Below are 18,916 nucleotides of genomic sequence, written 5' to 3' on the forward strand. Positions count from 1 at the left end.
CATATTCCTAATGTGGAAGGAGGTAATGAGGTGTCGGTGGTTCATCCGGATTTGACTAATCAAGAGATTAGAGATACTTTTGTGGCCTTAGCCAAAGTCATGATTACTCAAAAAAATTTCAGTATGATGCCTAGGGTGAATATTTTATAGAGCACTCTTATATCTAGGTTGAGAGACTTTGTGAGGATGAATCCTCCTATCTTTCTTGGCTCTAAGGTGGTGGAGGATCCACAAAAGTATCTTGATAAAATTTATAAGGTGTTGAGTGCTATGGGAGTTACATCTAGGGAGAAGGTGGATTTTTCTTCGTACCAATTGAGGGATGTTTCTAAAATATGGTACACTCAATGAAAGGACAGTATGTCGGATGAATCGGGACCTATTGCGTGGGAAGAATTCAAGGAAGCAATTCTTGGTAAGTAATTTCCCCATGAGAAAAAGAGAAGTTAAGGTAGAGGAGTTTATCAATCTCAAACAAGTCAATATGAGTGCTGAGGAGTACTCTTTGAAATTCTCAACATTGTCTAGGTATACCCCTTTTCATGTCTCTAAAAACAAGAGATTAAATGTGTTATTTTTTTATGGGAGTAGCCGACTAAGTGATGGAGGAATGTCGTACCGCTATGCTATATGTTAATATGACCTTAGCTAGACTCTTGGTGTATGCACAATTGATTAAAGTATCTAAAATTAGGAGGTTGCTAGAAGCTTGAAAAGCAGTGGGGATAATAATTAAGAGCAAAAAAGGTTTTAGAAGAGGGATCAAACTCAAGAAGAACATAAGAGTGAAAAGGTAAAATTAGAGAAAGGAGGTGGTTCTCAAAAGGTCCAACCTACTTGTGCCAACTGTGGCAAGAAATATTATGGTGATTTTCTATTGGGTACCGGGAGTTGCTTTTGTTGTGGTAAGGAAGGACACAGGGTGAGAGATTGTCGTGTGATTTCTTCTAGAAGAAGAGAGGGTAATAATGTTTCTCCTAGTGATCCAAAGGATGAGGCTCGAACAAACAGGCGTTTCTATGAAGTCCAATCTATAGGGAGAAGCCGGATGAGAGTGATTACGATTTCGCTAATTTCTCTTTATCTTGTGGTAATATGAGTTCCTTGTAAGCAGGGGAGTATCGTTAGTAAATGACATAGAATGATATAGAAGCATGTTGCATGTGCATGGTGTTTAGGAGTTTTGTTGAAATTGAATTTCATTAACTTCTTGCATTGTGTATTTTATGAAGTCATGATTATATTGAAAGATTTTTTATATGATGTTACTTTTTATATTAGCATATTAATATCAGGAATTTCCGAATAGACACATTTTTAAAAAAATTGTAAAAATCACTAAAGCATTGAAATAGTTCACTGTAAATTTTTTTTGGAAAGTTGACTGATTGATTCTTTGGTATAAATTTATTTTAATGTGGTTAGAACATATTTATATAGATATTATATTGAATATAAAAGGACTTATCATTATTTGGAATGAAGCATGTGATTTTTCTAGCACGATGTGTTGTATAATTGTCTTCTAGTTTCTGGTTGTGTTGTGAATCTCTTGACTATGTGAAACATATATTTTCTTCTTTATTTTTTTGTTAAATGGTATGTTTATTAGCTTCTAGTTGCATATCTATGTTTGGAAGTGTTCGGAGAGTGTCAAGTGTCATTCGAGAACGAATGTTGTCCAAGTGGAGGAGAATGTAAGACCCCGAAAATGACTTAGGTGAACTTGAGCCTAATATGTTGGTATTTATGTTATAAGGTCCTAAATAGGTCTAATATATGGTATTGAAGCAGTTTCTAATGTTTTAGGTGCAAGTGAAGTCGAACGTCAGGGGATGACCAACACGTTCGACAACTAAGTCATCTATGTGCCTTATATGTGGTGTTACATGTTTAGTCACGATTCATGAGATTTTAAGGTCCTTAAATGAGTTATTATAGAATACATAGGCAGTGTGTCATGTTTGGTTGATTTTGGAGATCAAACATCCAAGAACGTCCATGATGTTCGAAAGATGTGCCTTGAAATGACCTTGTGTGTCTAGGCATGTTTCGTCAAGTTTTATGTGTTCGTTTTGGGTAAAATTCATTTCATAGGTGAATAAATAATAGAAGATAATATTCAGCATTAAAACGTCTGGGTAAACTTCCCTAAGGACCAACAAAGGGTCCTTGAGGATGGACCCAAGTTGGTGGCCAAAACTGGCCAAGACAGTCTACCTAGGGATTAAAATAGATGAACAGTGGTCTGGTCGACGCCCCGTAGATTATGGGCATCATCTGGTCCTTATCCTGGGGAGAAAATATACTATTTTCAAGTCTCTAAACCCATCGATGCAGGCCACGATTTCCCATGGATGGACCTACACCACGTGGATGAGCAACCGGCGATAGAGGTCTGCCTGCGTGCAGCTTTACTATAAGTTGAAAGGTGATGTTGTAATTGCACCCCACTTCCAAATAGGAGTATTGGAATTTTAATAGGGGTCTTTTGGGAATTCTAACAATGTACATAAGTTCTTAATACTAAGAATATTTCAATCTTCCAAATCAAAACCCGAAAATCCCTTAGAAACTCCCAAAGATTTAATTGATGTTGAAAATCAACAAGAACTTCGTGTGACAATTTTAGTGGATATTATTTATCAAAGTGACTAAAAATAATCATTGAGGTATGGATTTTGATCCTTGAAACTCTTTTCATCGAGGAGCCCCAATTCTCAAGATGTTCTCTATGTTTTCAAAGTTTAATTGTCCAATTTCATGATTCTACCATATGTTCTTACATCAATTGTTTTTAACGTCTATTATCAATTATATTTATTTAGTATTAATTATTTTAACCTAATTTATCTATGAACCCATGAATTTGGATAGACCTTACTTCTTGACTAAGTTGTGGGTTATTTGATATTCTAATGTTGATAAATTCTTATGTAGTTTTATGTGGTCTATTCATTGATGTAATAATTTTAGTAAATTGATATCTAGGTTATACTAAATTGGTTAATTTAAATTCATTTGACCTAGTTCATAGATTATTGTAGTTTTTGTTTTGAAAAATTGTTGGTTATGACTTTGGGTAAGGGTCTTGTGTTATCGAATTGAGTAAGTTGACTTTGGATTGAGATGTTGGGGATGAAGTGGGGGTATGATGACCTAGTTCCTTTATTTTTATGTTATTTATACTTTGTACCTATTTTTATTTGTATGGTCCACTTATGGTGGCGGTATTATGTGATTTGCTTGCAATTAATATGGCCTTGTCGGCGTTACTTTATGGAATATGATGATCTTTGACTTGTTCGCAACTCTTTGATGAAATATGACTATTTTTGTAGTTTTATTATGTGAAGCATGTCAATATACATCTACATGTGAAGTCATATATATTCTTGTATTCATGCTGTCTTAGATGATAATGTTAGACTATGACTTTAAACTTATGCGTATAACCATAGGGTTGAGTCTTGGTTATTCCTACTTTTCTATATGAGTATATATTGGCTACATTGATGATATTATGATAGTATATATGGTGATTTGAAGATGTTAGGGTTTTTTCTAGGTGCTTCTAGAATGACTTGTATTATGAGTTAAAACTGAAGTATGTGGTATCTAGGCTTGGTTGACTTGTGTCCCTTGCTTGATGTATTTATAATTATGGATATGTTATATCTTAAATTAGTATGTTAAAACTTTTATTATTGAATGTATGAAGGACACGTGACCTTAAATGAACTTAAGAGAGTCTTTTATGTGAAAACCTTGACTTAGTGCTAATGTTAAGATTGTTTAAGTCGTAAGCCGTGATGGTATCCTTAAAAATAAATGAATGATGGAATCAAGTTTAATTGTCCGGAACAACCTCATATTAATCATTAGGAAAGTAATCATGAGCTTCTTGTCGCCATTGTGAGGTAGCCCTAGTGGACCTTTCTTTTGTAGGGTAAATGTGATTGGATTATGAACTTGTTATGGGACCCTTTTATGTGAACCTAATGCGTATGTTACTCAGTAAGAAAGAAGTTTAGCACTGAGTGATTATGGTAAGGTTAAATATATATAAGAGTGAAACTACATTACAAAAGTATGCCCTTCATATTCCTCAACCATGTGCCTACATGGGATGTGTCTAAGTTCTACCCTTTGAAAGTAGAACAACCTCATCAGAGTAGGATAGAACTCCGGAATCCATGTATTGGTATCATGGTCTATGTTGGTTATTGTCTATTCTTATCATGTGGGATACTTACTAGTACTAGAGAAAATCTATGAAGTTTATGTGGTGGTATGGGACGCTATCTATACTTTGCACAATTAGGCTTTGATGGTGTTTGTTAAAGTCTCTAGGTCTTGTCTAAGTCCATTAATTGGATGTCGTTTATGTTATATAGGAGTGTTAATAAATTAATGAACTAAAGACATGTTATGAATTATGTAAATGGAATAAGTACCTATCTAGAGTTGTTAAGGGTTGTCTAGTTAAGGTGTGAGAGGGGCGTAGGAATGGTCACTTCGTATCTTACCTAGATGAGTCTTAAGAATGACTCTAGTTAGGGAAGACGTTGGTTATGTGAAAATTATCCGAACTAAGGAAGTCTTCAGGATTATTTAGGTAGTCTTGAAGAGGTCAATTAAGGATGTTATCTTCTTGGTCTAATTAAGTAAGTATTATTTATTGACTTTGATGAGAAAATGTCATACTATTTATGTGTTGATATGTTTGATGTCTTGAAGTGTGTATTTGACCCTTTATAAGTAATCTTAAGGGTAATTTAGGCATACTTGAAAAGGGTTTATGGGCGGTCTAACCTTTTGATACGCTCAAACTTACTTCTCAAATGAGAAGCAAAGCGGTCGCGTCAAGTAAATAACCCAACTAGTGAGGTTGGGATCGTTCCCACGAGGAAAATAGTCTAGACTTAACTTCAACTTTTTATTACTATTGTTCGGTTGATGACTTCCTTAGAAAGTAAAAACACAAAAAGGGGGGTTCTGTCTCTAAATAAGTGAAAATAAACAAGGAACTTGAAAGAGACACTTAACAACTTTTAATTTTGGGTTTTAATCAATTAATCAAAGTAACTAGGGTGTACGTGTTCCCCACAGGTTCATAACTTGATAATTCTAACTATAACAATTCTTTCCTAGTATCTTGCATGCAAAGTGAAAAGTTATGTTTTTCTAAATCCTTGGTCCGGCATCTAGAAAATCTCACTCCGCACCTTGGTCCGGCTACGTGTGTTGCTTTCCTAACCCTTATCTTTACCTCATATTAAGCATCGTATTCGATATTTGACTAAGTTATTACCTCGTACCAATCAATACTAGCCTATTAGATAGTATACACTAAATCTATGTTAATAATTCTTTTCCTATTATCTGCCTCCTTGTTCCGGCAAGTAGCATTAAGGCGAGTTCTAACGTTGATCATCCGTTAAAAAGACTTCTAAGCGAAAGAATTATTAATACATGCAAGAAACTATTCTAGAGTTGTTATTTTAGCTAGGGTTTATCTCATTATTTGCCTATTGTTCCCACAACCCTAGTTATGGAGTTTAGTTTCTCATAGCCATAAACACAACATTCAAATATATTAAACAAGAATTCATGTACTTACTTCAATGAGAAAGAATAAAATCCGAAAATTTTGCTTGATTAATCACCAAAAATCACTTGTAAGAATCTCCAAAAATTAAACTCTAATACACAAAGTCTAATAATATGATGTCTAATCTAGCAGAGTCTAACCTCAAAAACGAGGTTTTTCGAACTATTTATAAAAAATAAAAACCTAATTAAACAAGGATTCTAATTACTGGAAATCTGCCAAAACGAGGCTAGGTCAACGGACCACGCGACGGACCGTCGTAGACTCCGTCGTCCTATACTTGGTGCAATTTCTTCTGCTGCTTTCTTCATTCCCCTCGACGGCAAGTGCGACGGACCATCATAGGCACAACGGTCCGTCGAGGGTCTTCGTTTCAAAATACTTAGACTCTTGGAATCTGGGTACTGGGATCACTTCTCTGATCTTCGTGACGAACCTGCAAGACGGACCGTCATAGCCATGACGGATCGTCACAAGCCTCGTAATCCCACACTTGGTCAGACTTCCCCATCTTCCTTCAGCAGCTTGTTTATGCTGCAACCTACGGACCTTCACAGGCATGACGGACCGTCACAGGCATGACGGACCGTCACAGGCATGACGGACCGTCATAAGCTCCGTAAGTGCTCTTTTCTTCCATTTTTTCGCTCAAAATCTCAGCTTTCAGCTTTGGACAGATTTCGTGCAAAACAAAGAGAAACTTATATCAAAATTAGCACAAAAAAGGCTTTCGGACACACTAAACTTAAGGAAAAGTATTAATTATACAGTGAAACCACGGTATATCAACACCCTCAACTTAAATTCGTTGTTTGTCCTCATGCGACGCACTATGACTCACTACACAATCTTTGTACAATAGTATTCATGTTTTATCCTTTGCAATCATTTGGCTATCAATCCCGATTAATCTCATCAAATCTATGCATGCTATCACTATTAGGCTTGAATTTTGTGGGATTCGAACATGACGCAGACTCACCATGCACTAACACCTATCCTCTTCAATTTCTCACCGAGGTGCTAACAATTCCTTCATTGCAACTAGTGTCCTCACTTTAGAAGAAAATCGTCATTTTTCACACAATGATTTCAGTTTGAGTATAAGGATTACACTTCAACACTCGCTCTCAGAACAAAGTCACACTCATTCATACCTATTGCCATAAGCTTGCCCTTATTTTCACTGCCTTAAGTTCGCTATACAACCCTTAGGATCACGATAGGACTTTCTTAGCTTGTAAGATAGGCTCAGAGTCAGCTTGTTTACGCTGCAACCTACGGACCTTCACAGGCATGACGGACCGTCACAGGCATGACGGACCGTCACAGGCATGACGGACCGTCATAAGCTCCGTAAGTGCTCTTTTCTTCCATTTTTTCGCTCAAAATCTCAGCTTTCAGCTTTGGACAGATTTCGTGCAAAACAAAGAGAAACTTATATCAAAATTAGCACAAAAAAGGCTTTCGGACACACTAAACTTAAGGAAAAGTATTAATTATACAGTGAAACCACGGTATATCAACACCCTCAACTTAAATTCGTTGTTTGTCCTCATGCGACGCACTATGACTCACTACACAATCTTTGTACAATAGTATTCATGTTTTATCCTTTGCAATCATTTGGCTATCAATCCCGATTAATCTCATCAAATCTATGCATGCTATCACTATTAGGCTTGAATTTTGTGGGATTCGAACATGACGCAGACTCACCATGCACTAACACCTATCCTCTTCAATTTCTCACCGAGGTGCTAACAATTCCTTCATTGCAACTAGTGTCCTCACTTTAGAAGAAAATCGTCATTTTTCACACAATGATTTCAGTTTGAGTATAAGGATTACACTTCAACACTCGCTCTCAGAACAAAGTCACACTCATTCATACCTATTGCCATAAGCTTGCCCTTATTTTCACTGCCTTAAGTTCGCTATACAACCCTTAGGATCACGATAGGACTTTCTTAGCTTGTAAGATAGGCTCAGAGTCAGCTTGTTTACGCTGCAACCTACGGACCTTCACAGGCATGACGGACCGTCACAGGCATGACGGACCGTCACAGGCATGACGGACCGTCATAAGCTCCGTAAGTGCTCTTTTCTTCCATTTTTTCGCTCAAAATCTCAGCTTTCAGCTTTGGACAGATTTCGTGCAAAACAAAGAGAAACTTATATCAAAATTAGCACAAAAAAGGCTTTCAGACACACTAAACTTAAGGAAAAAGTATTAAATATACTGTGAAACCACGGTATATCACCTTTTTTGACTTAATTGAATCTTAGGATAACTTTGAATGGGGTAATTACATGCTAGAAGGTGTCTTAATTGAAGGAAGGCAATTTCACGGTACAACGAAGAGACTTTACTTTAACAGTAAATCAACTCACTATAAAGTGATTCTTAAAAATGTGATGTTTAGTTTAAATGTTTCTTTATGTGTTTCTAAGTTGATAAATGTTGTTCTCATGATTATATCATCATATTTTAAATAACAATACATATTTCAAATAAATGTCCATTTTCTTGATTTTTATGGTTAATGTCGTACTTAGTACATGTGGTTGTACTAACTCCATGATTTTACCTGTCAATACTGTTCTTGGTAGATGAGGATCTTTTAGGAAGGAACACTTGGAGAACAACATCATTCAAGAGAAGTGTAAGTATATCCTCATTTGACTCGAGGGCATATATGTCTTTTATGTTTCTTATTGAAATATTGTAATAGACTAAGTATTTCTATACTCGTATTTTGTAGGGGCCGTGACGCAATTATCCTTCCGTCATAAGATGATGATATTGAGACTTAGTATTTCCTATTGCTTTATATGAAAGAGTTTTGAAAGGCTATGTTATGTTTTGTAAAAAGTTCAATTTTCGCACTTTTTTCACTATGTTTATACGATGAATGATATGAAAGGGCCCGTACAAGACCTCCGAGATGTCAAGAACGACTATTGAAATTCGAGATCGACCTTAACTTCTTGGGTGTGGTTTCGGGATTTGACAACAAAGTTGGAATTGCAATGAATTTCATCTCTCTTCACTGGACTATATATAGATTGTACCTAGAATTACTCGAAATACCTTGTAAGACCTCACAATTTTCAGACATGAAAACTGCAGGTACTGGAACTCATAAAAGCATAAGAAACTATATAAACCAATAAGATATCAACAGTTATAGTATTGGATAAAGAATGTTATTTTTATTTGTTGTCAAATAATTGTGCAAATAATGACCATTGATTGATGTATTCAATTGTGGATTTATATGCATCTATGTATGAAAGCAAAGTATGACGTTTGTGTTTATGTAGCTAAATATTGCTTTTAAAATTTTCATTACAATTTCTACAATTGGAAACATAAGATCATATATATATGTGGAGATGAATTTACTTGTAACAAGCTTAAAAATGGTATGCTAAATAATGCTTAGTGTGCCTAGAAACGGATTGATGCGTGGAGAACCAAATCTCTTAAACCTACTGACATCCAAGCCAACTAACATGGGGATTTAGTTATGCTAGGAAAGGTTAGGTCAAGCCATGTATGGCTCCCGAATATGAAGATTTACCTGAATGAATCTTTACCGGATTTTAAAAGGGAAAATTATAAATTCGGAGGGTGTAGGAGTAAAATGGTCTTTGTCCAGGATAAGGGTCGTATCGAAATTACCCTAAATATGTAATTAATTATTTAATTAATAAGGTGGAGGGGTATTTAGGAAAGAGAGGGCCGAAAATTTGCCCATGAAGTGAAGTCTTTCTCCACTCGGGTTCGGACATAACTGAAAGTAATTATTTAGATTGTTTTAATTTAACTTTGTAATTAATTTAATTAATTAATATTTTTGGATGATTTAAAATAGAAAGGAAAATTTATAAAACTATAGAATAAGAAGAAGAAACTATAGAGAAAAGAAGAGAAGACTTGTTATTTCTCTTGACGAATGAATTTACTATGAAGGAGCACTCTATTTATAGGAGAAATCTAACTTGGTCCACAAGTAGGACTATTTAACTATATCCTAAAAGTCACTCCACATGATAGGCATTCACTATAATACAAATACTTTATAACACTCCACCTGAATGTCTAATTCATAGATAACGTGCCTCGTCAAAAACCTTACAAAAAAACTTTAAGAAAAGAAAAACACTAGTTAAGGAAAAGAGTACACAAATATATTAATATACATCTAGGCTGCCTCATTACAAACCTTACAAGGAAAACCTAGTGGGACAAAACCTTGTAACGGAAAAAAGAGTACAACGCGTATTAACTCCCCTAATAAGAACATCAATCAAGAGACATGAATATTCGCATTCAAAGTTTGTGCACACTCTTCTTAAAAGTTGTAGTTGGTAGAGACTTGGTAAATAGATCAGCCACATTGTCACTTGAACAAATCTATTTCACATTTATATCACCATTCTTTTGAAGTTCATGTGTATAGAAAAGCTTCAGTGAAATGTGCTTTGTTCTATCAACTTTTATGAATCCTCCCTTAAGTTTTGCCATGCATGCTGCATTATCTTCTTATAAAATGGTAGGTACTTTATCACATTCCAAAAAACATTTATCTCGAATAAGATGTATCATATACCTTAACCACAAACATTCTCTACTTGGTTCATGAATAGCAATTATTTCAGCATGATTAGATGAAGTGGCTACGATGTACTGCTTTGTAAATCTCAAAGATATGGCATTCCCCCCACATATAAACACATAGCCTATTTGGGATCGAGCTTTGTGTGGATCAAATAAATATCATGCATCAGCATAACCAACTAGATTTGGGCTACAATTAATAGAATGAAATAATCCTACATCAGTTGACCCTTTAAGATATCGCAAAATCTGTTTGATCGCACACCAATGTCTCCTAGTAGGAGCAGAACTATACCTTGCCAACAAGTTAACAACAAAATCTATATCAGGCCTTGTAATATTAGCAAGATACATTAGTGCACCAATTGCACTAAGATATGGTACTTCATAACCACGAATTTCTTCATCATTTTTTTGAGGTGGGAATGGATCCTTATTCACATCAAGTGAACGAACAACCATCGAAGTACATAATGAATGCGCTTCATCCATACAAAATCTTTTCAACACTTTTTCTGTGTAGGTAGATTGATGAACAAAAATACCATTTGTCAACTGATCAATTTGCAAACCAAGACATAGTTTTGTCCTTCCCAGATCTTTCATCTCAAATTCATTTTATAAATAATTAATATCCGTTTGAATATCCATTGGAGTTCCAATAATATTTATGTTATCAACAAAAACAACAAGTACAACAAATTCTGATATTATTTTCTTTATATAGACACATGAAAAAATTGCATCATTTGTATATCCTTCCTAAATTAAATACTCACTAAGACGGTTATACCACATGCACCCAGATTTCTTCAAACCATATAATGATCTTTGCAAATTAATAGAATACATTTCTCGAGATTTTGATTCACATGATTTAGGCATCGCAAATCCTTTAGGAATTTTCATGTATATCTCATTATAAAGTGATCCATAAAGGTAGGTTGTAACCACATCCATTAAGTGCATTTCAAGTTTCTCATGGACTTTGAAACAAACGAGATAACACTATGTTATTGCATCCATAACGGGTGAGTATGTCTCTTCATAAGCAACACCAGGCCTTTGAGAAAATCCTTGTGCCAGAAGGCTTGCTTTATACCTTTTTATTTCATTTTTCTCATTACTTATTCACACAAAAATCCATTTGTAACCAACAGGTTTAATACCATTAGGTGTTTGAACTATAGGTACAAAAACTTCACGCATGGCAAATTTCAACTCTAATTAAATTGCTTCATGCCATTTTGGCCAATCATTTCGTTTTCGACATTCTATAACTGATTGAGGTTTATGATCCTCATTATCTTGCATGATATTTGTTGCAACATTATATGCAAAGACATAATCAACCACTATTTGTGATCGATTCATATTAGTTTCAAAATCTCTTAAATTTATGGATAGTTCATTATTTCCTTGAGTTTCAAGTTCATTGATTCTTTCATGAATATAACAATTATTCAAATTTTGAACTTCCATATGAGGTTCTTTCATAGTGTCATCTTGACATTTAATCTTTCTATTTTTCTAGGATTTTGATCCTTAGACCTTAATGGTCTACCACGCTTTAGGTGTGTTTTTGACTCATTAGCTATGACACTAGTGGATGGTCCTTTAGGGACATCAATTCGAATTCAGACATTTTCTGCAGGAATATGTTATTTAGTAATCCTTTTCAAAACTGTAAATGCGTCTAGCATTTGATTTGCAATTTTCTGCAAAAGAATAATCTTTTGTACTTCTTGTTCGCAAGTAGAAGAATATCAATCAAGATGAGACATTGATAAATTTTTCCACAAAATTTCTCATTTTATTTAACTATTCTCTCCCACTAAGTTTGGGAAAACTGTCTCATCAAACCGACAATCTGCAAAACTAGCAGTAAACATGTCTTTAGTCAATGGTTCAAGATAGCGGATAATGGAGGGTGACTCAAACCCAACATATATTCCTAACCTTCTTTTAGTGCCCATCTTAGTGCGGTTTGGTGGTGCCACAGGCACATGTACAACACTTCCAAAAATTCTTTGATTGGATATATTAGGTTCTTGAACCATAAACAATTGCAATGGATAAACCTTATGATAACTTGTTGGTCTGATACGAATAAGTGTTGCAGCATGCAAAATTACATCTCCCCACACAGAAGTGGGAAACTTAGTTTTCATAAGCAATGATCTTGCTATTAATTGCAAACGTTTAATTAATGACTCAATGAGACCATTCTGAGTATGAACATGAGCAATGGAGTGTTCAACTCTTATCCCAATTGCTAAAAAATAATCATTAAATGATTGGGATGAAAACTCAGCAGCATTATCAAAATGAATGGACTTAAACTTATTATCAGGAAAGTGTTCCCTTAACCTTATTATTTGTGCCAATAATTTTGCAAATCCCAAGTTACGAGATGACAATAGGCACACATGAGACCATCTAAAGAAGCATCTATTAGAACCATAAAATATCTAAATGACCCACTAGGTAGGTTAATAGGTCCAAAAATATCCCCTTATATATGTTCCAAAAACCAAGGGGACTCAATCTTGACATTCATTAGTGATGGTCTCACAATTAACTTGCCTTGATAACAAGCAGTACAAGAAAATTCACCATTTAAAAAAACTTTTAGGTCTTTTAGTGGATGTTCATTCAAATATTCTATAATTCTTCTCATCATTATTGACCCAGGATGTCCTAGATGGTCATGCAAAATTACAAATGTATTGGAATCAATAAACTTCTTATTTACTATAAAATGTGCCTAAATTGCACTAATTTTTTTTCTAATACAAGCCAGAAGATAAAACAAGGAACTTTTCTATAACACATGTCTGCCCACAGACATTCTTGGTGATACAAAGAAATTCAAGATTGATTTCATCCATTGATTGTATATGATAACCATTTTCACGGATATCTTTAAAACTCAACAAGTTTCTCTTAGATTTTGGAGAAAACATGGCATTATTAATGATGAGTTTAGTTCCCTTAGGATAAATTACTATGGCTCTTCCAAAACCCTCAATCATATTAGTACTACCAAATATTGTAGTAACATTTATTTTACCCATACTCAAATGAGAAAAAATATTTCTTATTTTTGAATATCGTATGTGTTGTGCTAGAATTAATCAAACGAATATCTTCATATTCCAATAATATGTTCTTAGAATTATCCATATCTTCACATGAAATGAGATACACAATATAAATATACATTAAATATTAGTGTTGTGAAAAGGTTAAAGTTATTCAAAGGAATAAATTAATAATTAAATATTAGAAATTGAGCATTAGTTTATTGTTTCCTCTAAGTCAAAAACGAGTTGTTAGGAAAATAAAATAAAATCATTATTTAATCCTAGTTAAATAAAAGACTGCAAGTGTTTAACATTATATCAAATTAAAGACCTAATATAATACAAACACGTGATAAATTTTTATATTTGACTAACTCTATCATATTAGAATAATATTAATAAATCAATGAAAAATATGAATTATTTAATTAAGAATTAAGGAACAAGCTAATGAACGACTAAACTAATTTAAAATACTAATACTCATGCAAACAACTATCATTACATATAATTTATTAATAAATACTACCAAAAAAATATCACTCTTCCATGTTCACAGAACCATCACCAATTAAGTGATCTATTTTTCCTTCAAGATGTGTAAAGAAATCTGCTACATCCAAGTGCGTGATCTGAACTTGATTTTGAGAGATAAAATTTGCCTCAGGATTTTTCTCTTTCTTCTTTAGTGATTCTTGATAAAGCTCAACGAAGTGTTCGAGAGTACGATAATAATGTGCATAATGAACTCTTCCACCACATCGAAAACCAACTTTCCTAGTTGCTTCACGTTTCTCATCCCTTAATTTTTCCCTTTTATTTGATGAATGATTAATGTCAGGAGCAAAATTATGTTCTTGACCGTATTCACGACCACGACCACGTCCACGTCCACGACCACGATTAGGACCGCGACCTTTATCACACCAAACATGGTGGGCGTACGCCTCATTCACTTCAGAAAGTGGTTCAGATCCAGTAGGTCGATTCTCATAATTTTTAAATAATAAATCATTATTTTTCTCGGCCACAAGAAGATGAGAAATTAGTTGAGAATACTTTTTGAAACCTTTCTCTCGATATTGTTGCTGCAAGAACATTAGTGCACCAATTGCACTAATGAATGCGCTTCATCCATACAAAATCTTTTCAACACTTTTTCTGTGTAGGTAGATTGATGAACAAAAATACCATTTGTCAACTGATCAATTTGCAAACCAAGACATAGTTTTGTCCTTCCCAGATCTTTCATCTCAAATTCATTTTTTAAATAATTAATATCCGTTTGAATATCCATTGGAGTTCCAATAATAATTATGTTATCAACATAAACAACAAGTACAACAAATTCTGATATTATTTTCTTTATAAAGACACATGAAAAAATTGCATCATTTGTATATCCTTCCTAAATTAAATACTCACTAAGACGGTTATACCACATGCGCCCAGATTTCTTCAAATCGTATAATGATCTTTGCAATTTAATAGAATACATTTCTCGAGATTTTGATTCACATGATTTAGGCATCGCAAATCCTTTAGGAATTTTCATGTATATCTCATTATCAAGTGATCCATAAAGGTAGGTTGTAACCACATCCATTAAGTGCATTTCAAGTTTCTCATGGACTTTGAAACAAACGAGATAACACTATGTTATTGCATCCATAACGGGTGAGTATGTCTCTTCATAAGCAACACTAGGCCTTTGAGAAAATCCTTGTGCCAGAAGGCGTGCTTTATACCTTTTTATTTCATTTTTCTCATTACTTATTCACACAAAAATCCATTTGTAACCAACAGGTTTAATACCATTAGGTGTTTGAACTACAGGTACAAAAACTTCACGCATGGCAAGTGATTTCAACTTTAATTAAATTGCTTCATGCCATTTTGGCCAATCATTTCGTTTTCGACATTCTATAACTGATTAAGGTTTTTGATCCTCATTATCTTGCATGATATTTGTTGCAACATTATATGCAAAGACATAATTAACCACTATTTGTGATCGATTCATATTAGTTTCAAAATCTCTTAAATTTATGGATAATTCATTATTTCCTTGAGTTTCAAGTTCATTGATTCTTTCATGAATATAACAATTATTCAAATTTTGAACTTCCATATGAGGTTCTTTCATAGTGTCATCTTGACATTTAATCTCTCTATTTTTCTAGGATTTTGATCCTTAGACCTTAATGGTCTACCACGCTTTAGGTGTGTTTTTGACTCATTAGCTATGACACTAGTGGATGGTCCTTTAGGGACATCAACTCGAATTCAGACATTTTCTGAAGGAATATGTTATTTAGTAATCCTTTTCAAAACTGTAAATGCGTCTAGCATTTGATTTGCAATTTTCTACAAAAGAATAATCTTTTGTACTTCTTGTTCGCAAGTAGAAGAATATCAATCAAGATGAGACATTGTTAAATTTTTCCACAAAATTTCTCGTTTTATTTAACTATTGTCTCCCACTAAGTTTGGGAAAACTGTCTCATCAAACCGACAATCTGCAAATCTAGCAGTAAACATGTCTTTAGTCAATGGTTCAAGATAGCGGATAATGGAGGGTGACTCAAACCCAACATATATTCCTAACCTTCTTTTAGTGCCCATCTTAGTGCGGTTGGGTGGTGCCACAGGCACATGTACAACACATCCAAAAATTCTTTGATTGGATATATTAGGTTCTTGAACCATAAACAATTGCAATGGATAAACTTTATGATAACTTGTTGGTCTGATACGAATAAGTGTTGCAGCATGCAAAATTACATCTCCACACACAGAAGTGGGAAACTTAGTTTTCATAAGCAATGATCTTGCTATTAATTGCAAACGTTTAATTAATGACTCAATGAGACCATTCTGAGTATGAACATGAGCAATGGAGTGTTCAACTCTTATCCTAATTGCTAAACAATAATCATTAAATGATTGGGATGAAAACTCAGCAGCATTATCAAAATGAATGGACTTAAACTTATTATCAGGAAAGTGTTCCCTTAATCTTATTATTTGTGCCAATAATTTTGCAAATGCCAAGTTACGAGATGGCAATAGGCACACATGAGACCATCTAAAGAAGCATCTATTAGAACCATAAAATATCTAAATGACCCACTAGGTAGGTTAATAGGTCCACAAATATCCCCTTATATATGTTCCAAAAACCAAGGGGACTCAATCTTAACATTCATTAGTGATGGTCTCACAATTAACTTGCCTTGATAACAAGCAGTACAAGAAAATTCACCATTTAAAAAACTTTTAGGTCTTTTAGTGGATGTTCATTCAAATATTCTATAATTCTTCTCATCATTATTGACCCAGGATGTCCTAGATGGTCATGCAAAATTACAAATGTATTGGAATCAATAAACTTCTTATTTACTATAAAATGTGCCTAAATTGCACTAATTTTTTTTCTAATACAAGCAAGAAGATAAAACAAGGAACTTTTCTATAACACATGTCTGCCCACAGACATTCTTGGTGATACAAAGATATTCAAGATTTATTTAGTCCATTGATTGTATATGATAACCATTTTCACGGATATCTTTAAAACTCAACAAGTTTCTCTTAGATTTTGGAGAAAACATGGCATTATTAATGATGAGTTTAGTTCCCTTAGGATAAATTACTGTGGCTCTTCTAAAACCCTCAATCATATTAGTACTACCAAATATTGTATTAACATTTATTTTACCCATACTCAAATGAGAAAAAATATTTCTTATTTTTGAATATCGTATGTGTTGTACTATAATTAATCAAACGAATATCTTCATATTCCAATAATATGTTCTTAGAATTATCCATATCTTCACATGAAATGTGATACACAAAATAAATATACATTAAATATTAGTGTTGTCAAAAGGTTAAAGTTATTCAAAGGAATAAATTAATAATTAAATATTAGAAATTGAGCCTTAGTTTATTGTTTCCTCTAAGTCAAAAACGAGTTGTTAGGAAAATTAAATCAAATCATTATTTAATCCTAGTTAAATAAAAGACTGCAAGTGTTTAACATTATATCAAATTAAAGACCTAATATAATACAAACACGTGATAAATTTTTATATTTGACTAACTCTATCATATTAGAATAATATTAATAAATCAATGAAAAATATGAATTACTTAATTAAGAATTAAGGAACAAGCTAATGAACGACTAAACTAATTTAAAATACTAATACTCATGCAAACAACTATCATTACATATAATTTATTAATAAATACTACCAAAAAAATATCACTCTTCCATGTTCACAGAACCATCACCAATTAAGTAATCTATTTTTCCTTCAAGATGTGTAAAGAAATCTACTACATCCAAGTGCGTGATCTGAACCTGATTTTGAGAGATAAAATTTGCCTCAGGATTTTTCTCTTTCTTCTTTAGTGATTCTTGATAAAGCTCAACGAAGTGTTCGAGAGTACGATAATAATGTGCATAATGAACTCTTCCACCACATCGAAAACAACCTTTCCTAGTTGCTTCACGTTTCTCATCTCTTAATTTTTCCCTTTTATTTGATGAATGATTAATGTCAGGAGAAAAATTATATTCTTGACCGTATTCACGACCACGACCACGTTCACGTCCACGACCACGATTAGGACCGCGACCTTTATCATACCAAACATGGTGGGCATACGCCTCATTCACTTCAGAAAGTGGTTCAGATCCAGTAGGTCGATTCTCATGATTTTTAAATAATAAATCATTATTTTGCTCGGCCACAAGAAGATGAGAAATTAGTTGAGAATACTTTTTGAAACCTTTCTCTTGATATTGTTGCTGCAAGAACACATTCGAGGCATGGAAAGTGGAGAACGTCTTTTCCATCATATCAATCACACTAACCATTTCTCCATATAATTTCAATTGCGAAGTGATTCTGAACATGGGCAGAATTGTACTCATGTACAGACTAAAAGTCTTGTAGCCTTAGATGCATCCAATCATATCGTGCCTTTGGATTTATGACCACCTTCAAGTGGTCAAATCTTTCTTTTAGGTTTTTCGACAAAGTAAGTGGATCCTTAACTGTCAGATATTCAATTTTCAGAATCTCGTCAAGATGATGGCGCAAAAATATCATTGCTCGTGTAAAATTTTTATTTGATGCCTTATTTTCTTCTTTTATGGTGTCTCCAAGACCCATTGCATCGAGGTGGATTTTAGCATCCGACACATATGAGAGGTAGTTCCTGCCTGAACTTTGAAGGTCAATGAACTCTAGTTGTAAGATTGACCATCAAAATTAAAAACAAAAGAATATATAATACCTTTAATTCTTCAAATCTAACCTTCACTTTTGAGAAATTAGAGTCCTGTGCTGACAACGTGTTATAAAACTATAGAATAAGAAGAAGAAACTAGAGATAAAAGAAGACAAGACTTATTATTTCTCTTGATAAATGAATTTACAATGAAGAGGAGCACTCTATTTATAGGAGATATCTAACTTGGTCCCCAATTAGGACTCTTTAACCATATCCTAAAAAGGACTCCATATGAAAGACATTATCTATAAGACAAATACTTTATAACTCTCTCTCTCT

General features: G+C 33.7%; 3 protein-coding genes across 3 annotated transcripts; all 3 read right to left on the bottom strand.

The window, feature by feature from the left end:
* Positions 1-10,400: 10,400 nt before the first annotated feature.
* Positions 10,401-10,847, bottom strand: LOC138339429 (secreted RxLR effector protein 161-like). The gene has a single exon (XM_069291026.1). The coding sequence runs from the start codon at positions 10,845-10,847 to the stop codon at positions 10,401-10,403; it is 447 nt and encodes a 148-aa protein (XP_069147127.1).
* A 3,019-nt stretch (positions 10,848-13,866) lies between these two features.
* Positions 13,867-14,427, bottom strand: LOC138339430 (uncharacterized). Its single transcript, XM_069291027.1, has one exon. It carries the CDS (start codon positions 14,425-14,427, stop codon positions 13,867-13,869), a length of 561 nt encoding a protein of 186 aa, XP_069147128.1.
* Positions 14,428-17,600: 3,173 nt separating this feature from the next.
* LOC138339431 (uncharacterized) lies at positions 17,601-18,218 on the bottom strand. The gene has a single exon (XM_069291028.1). It carries the CDS (start codon positions 18,216-18,218, stop codon positions 17,601-17,603), a length of 618 nt encoding a protein of 205 aa, XP_069147129.1.
* Between the last annotated feature and the right edge of the window lie 698 nt (positions 18,219-18,916).

The sequence above is a fragment of the Solanum lycopersicum genome, chromosome 11 (genome assembly GCF_036512215.1).
Source record: "Solanum lycopersicum chromosome 11, SLM_r2.1".
NCBI lineage: Eukaryota > Viridiplantae > Streptophyta > Magnoliopsida > Solanales > Solanaceae > Solanum > Solanum lycopersicum.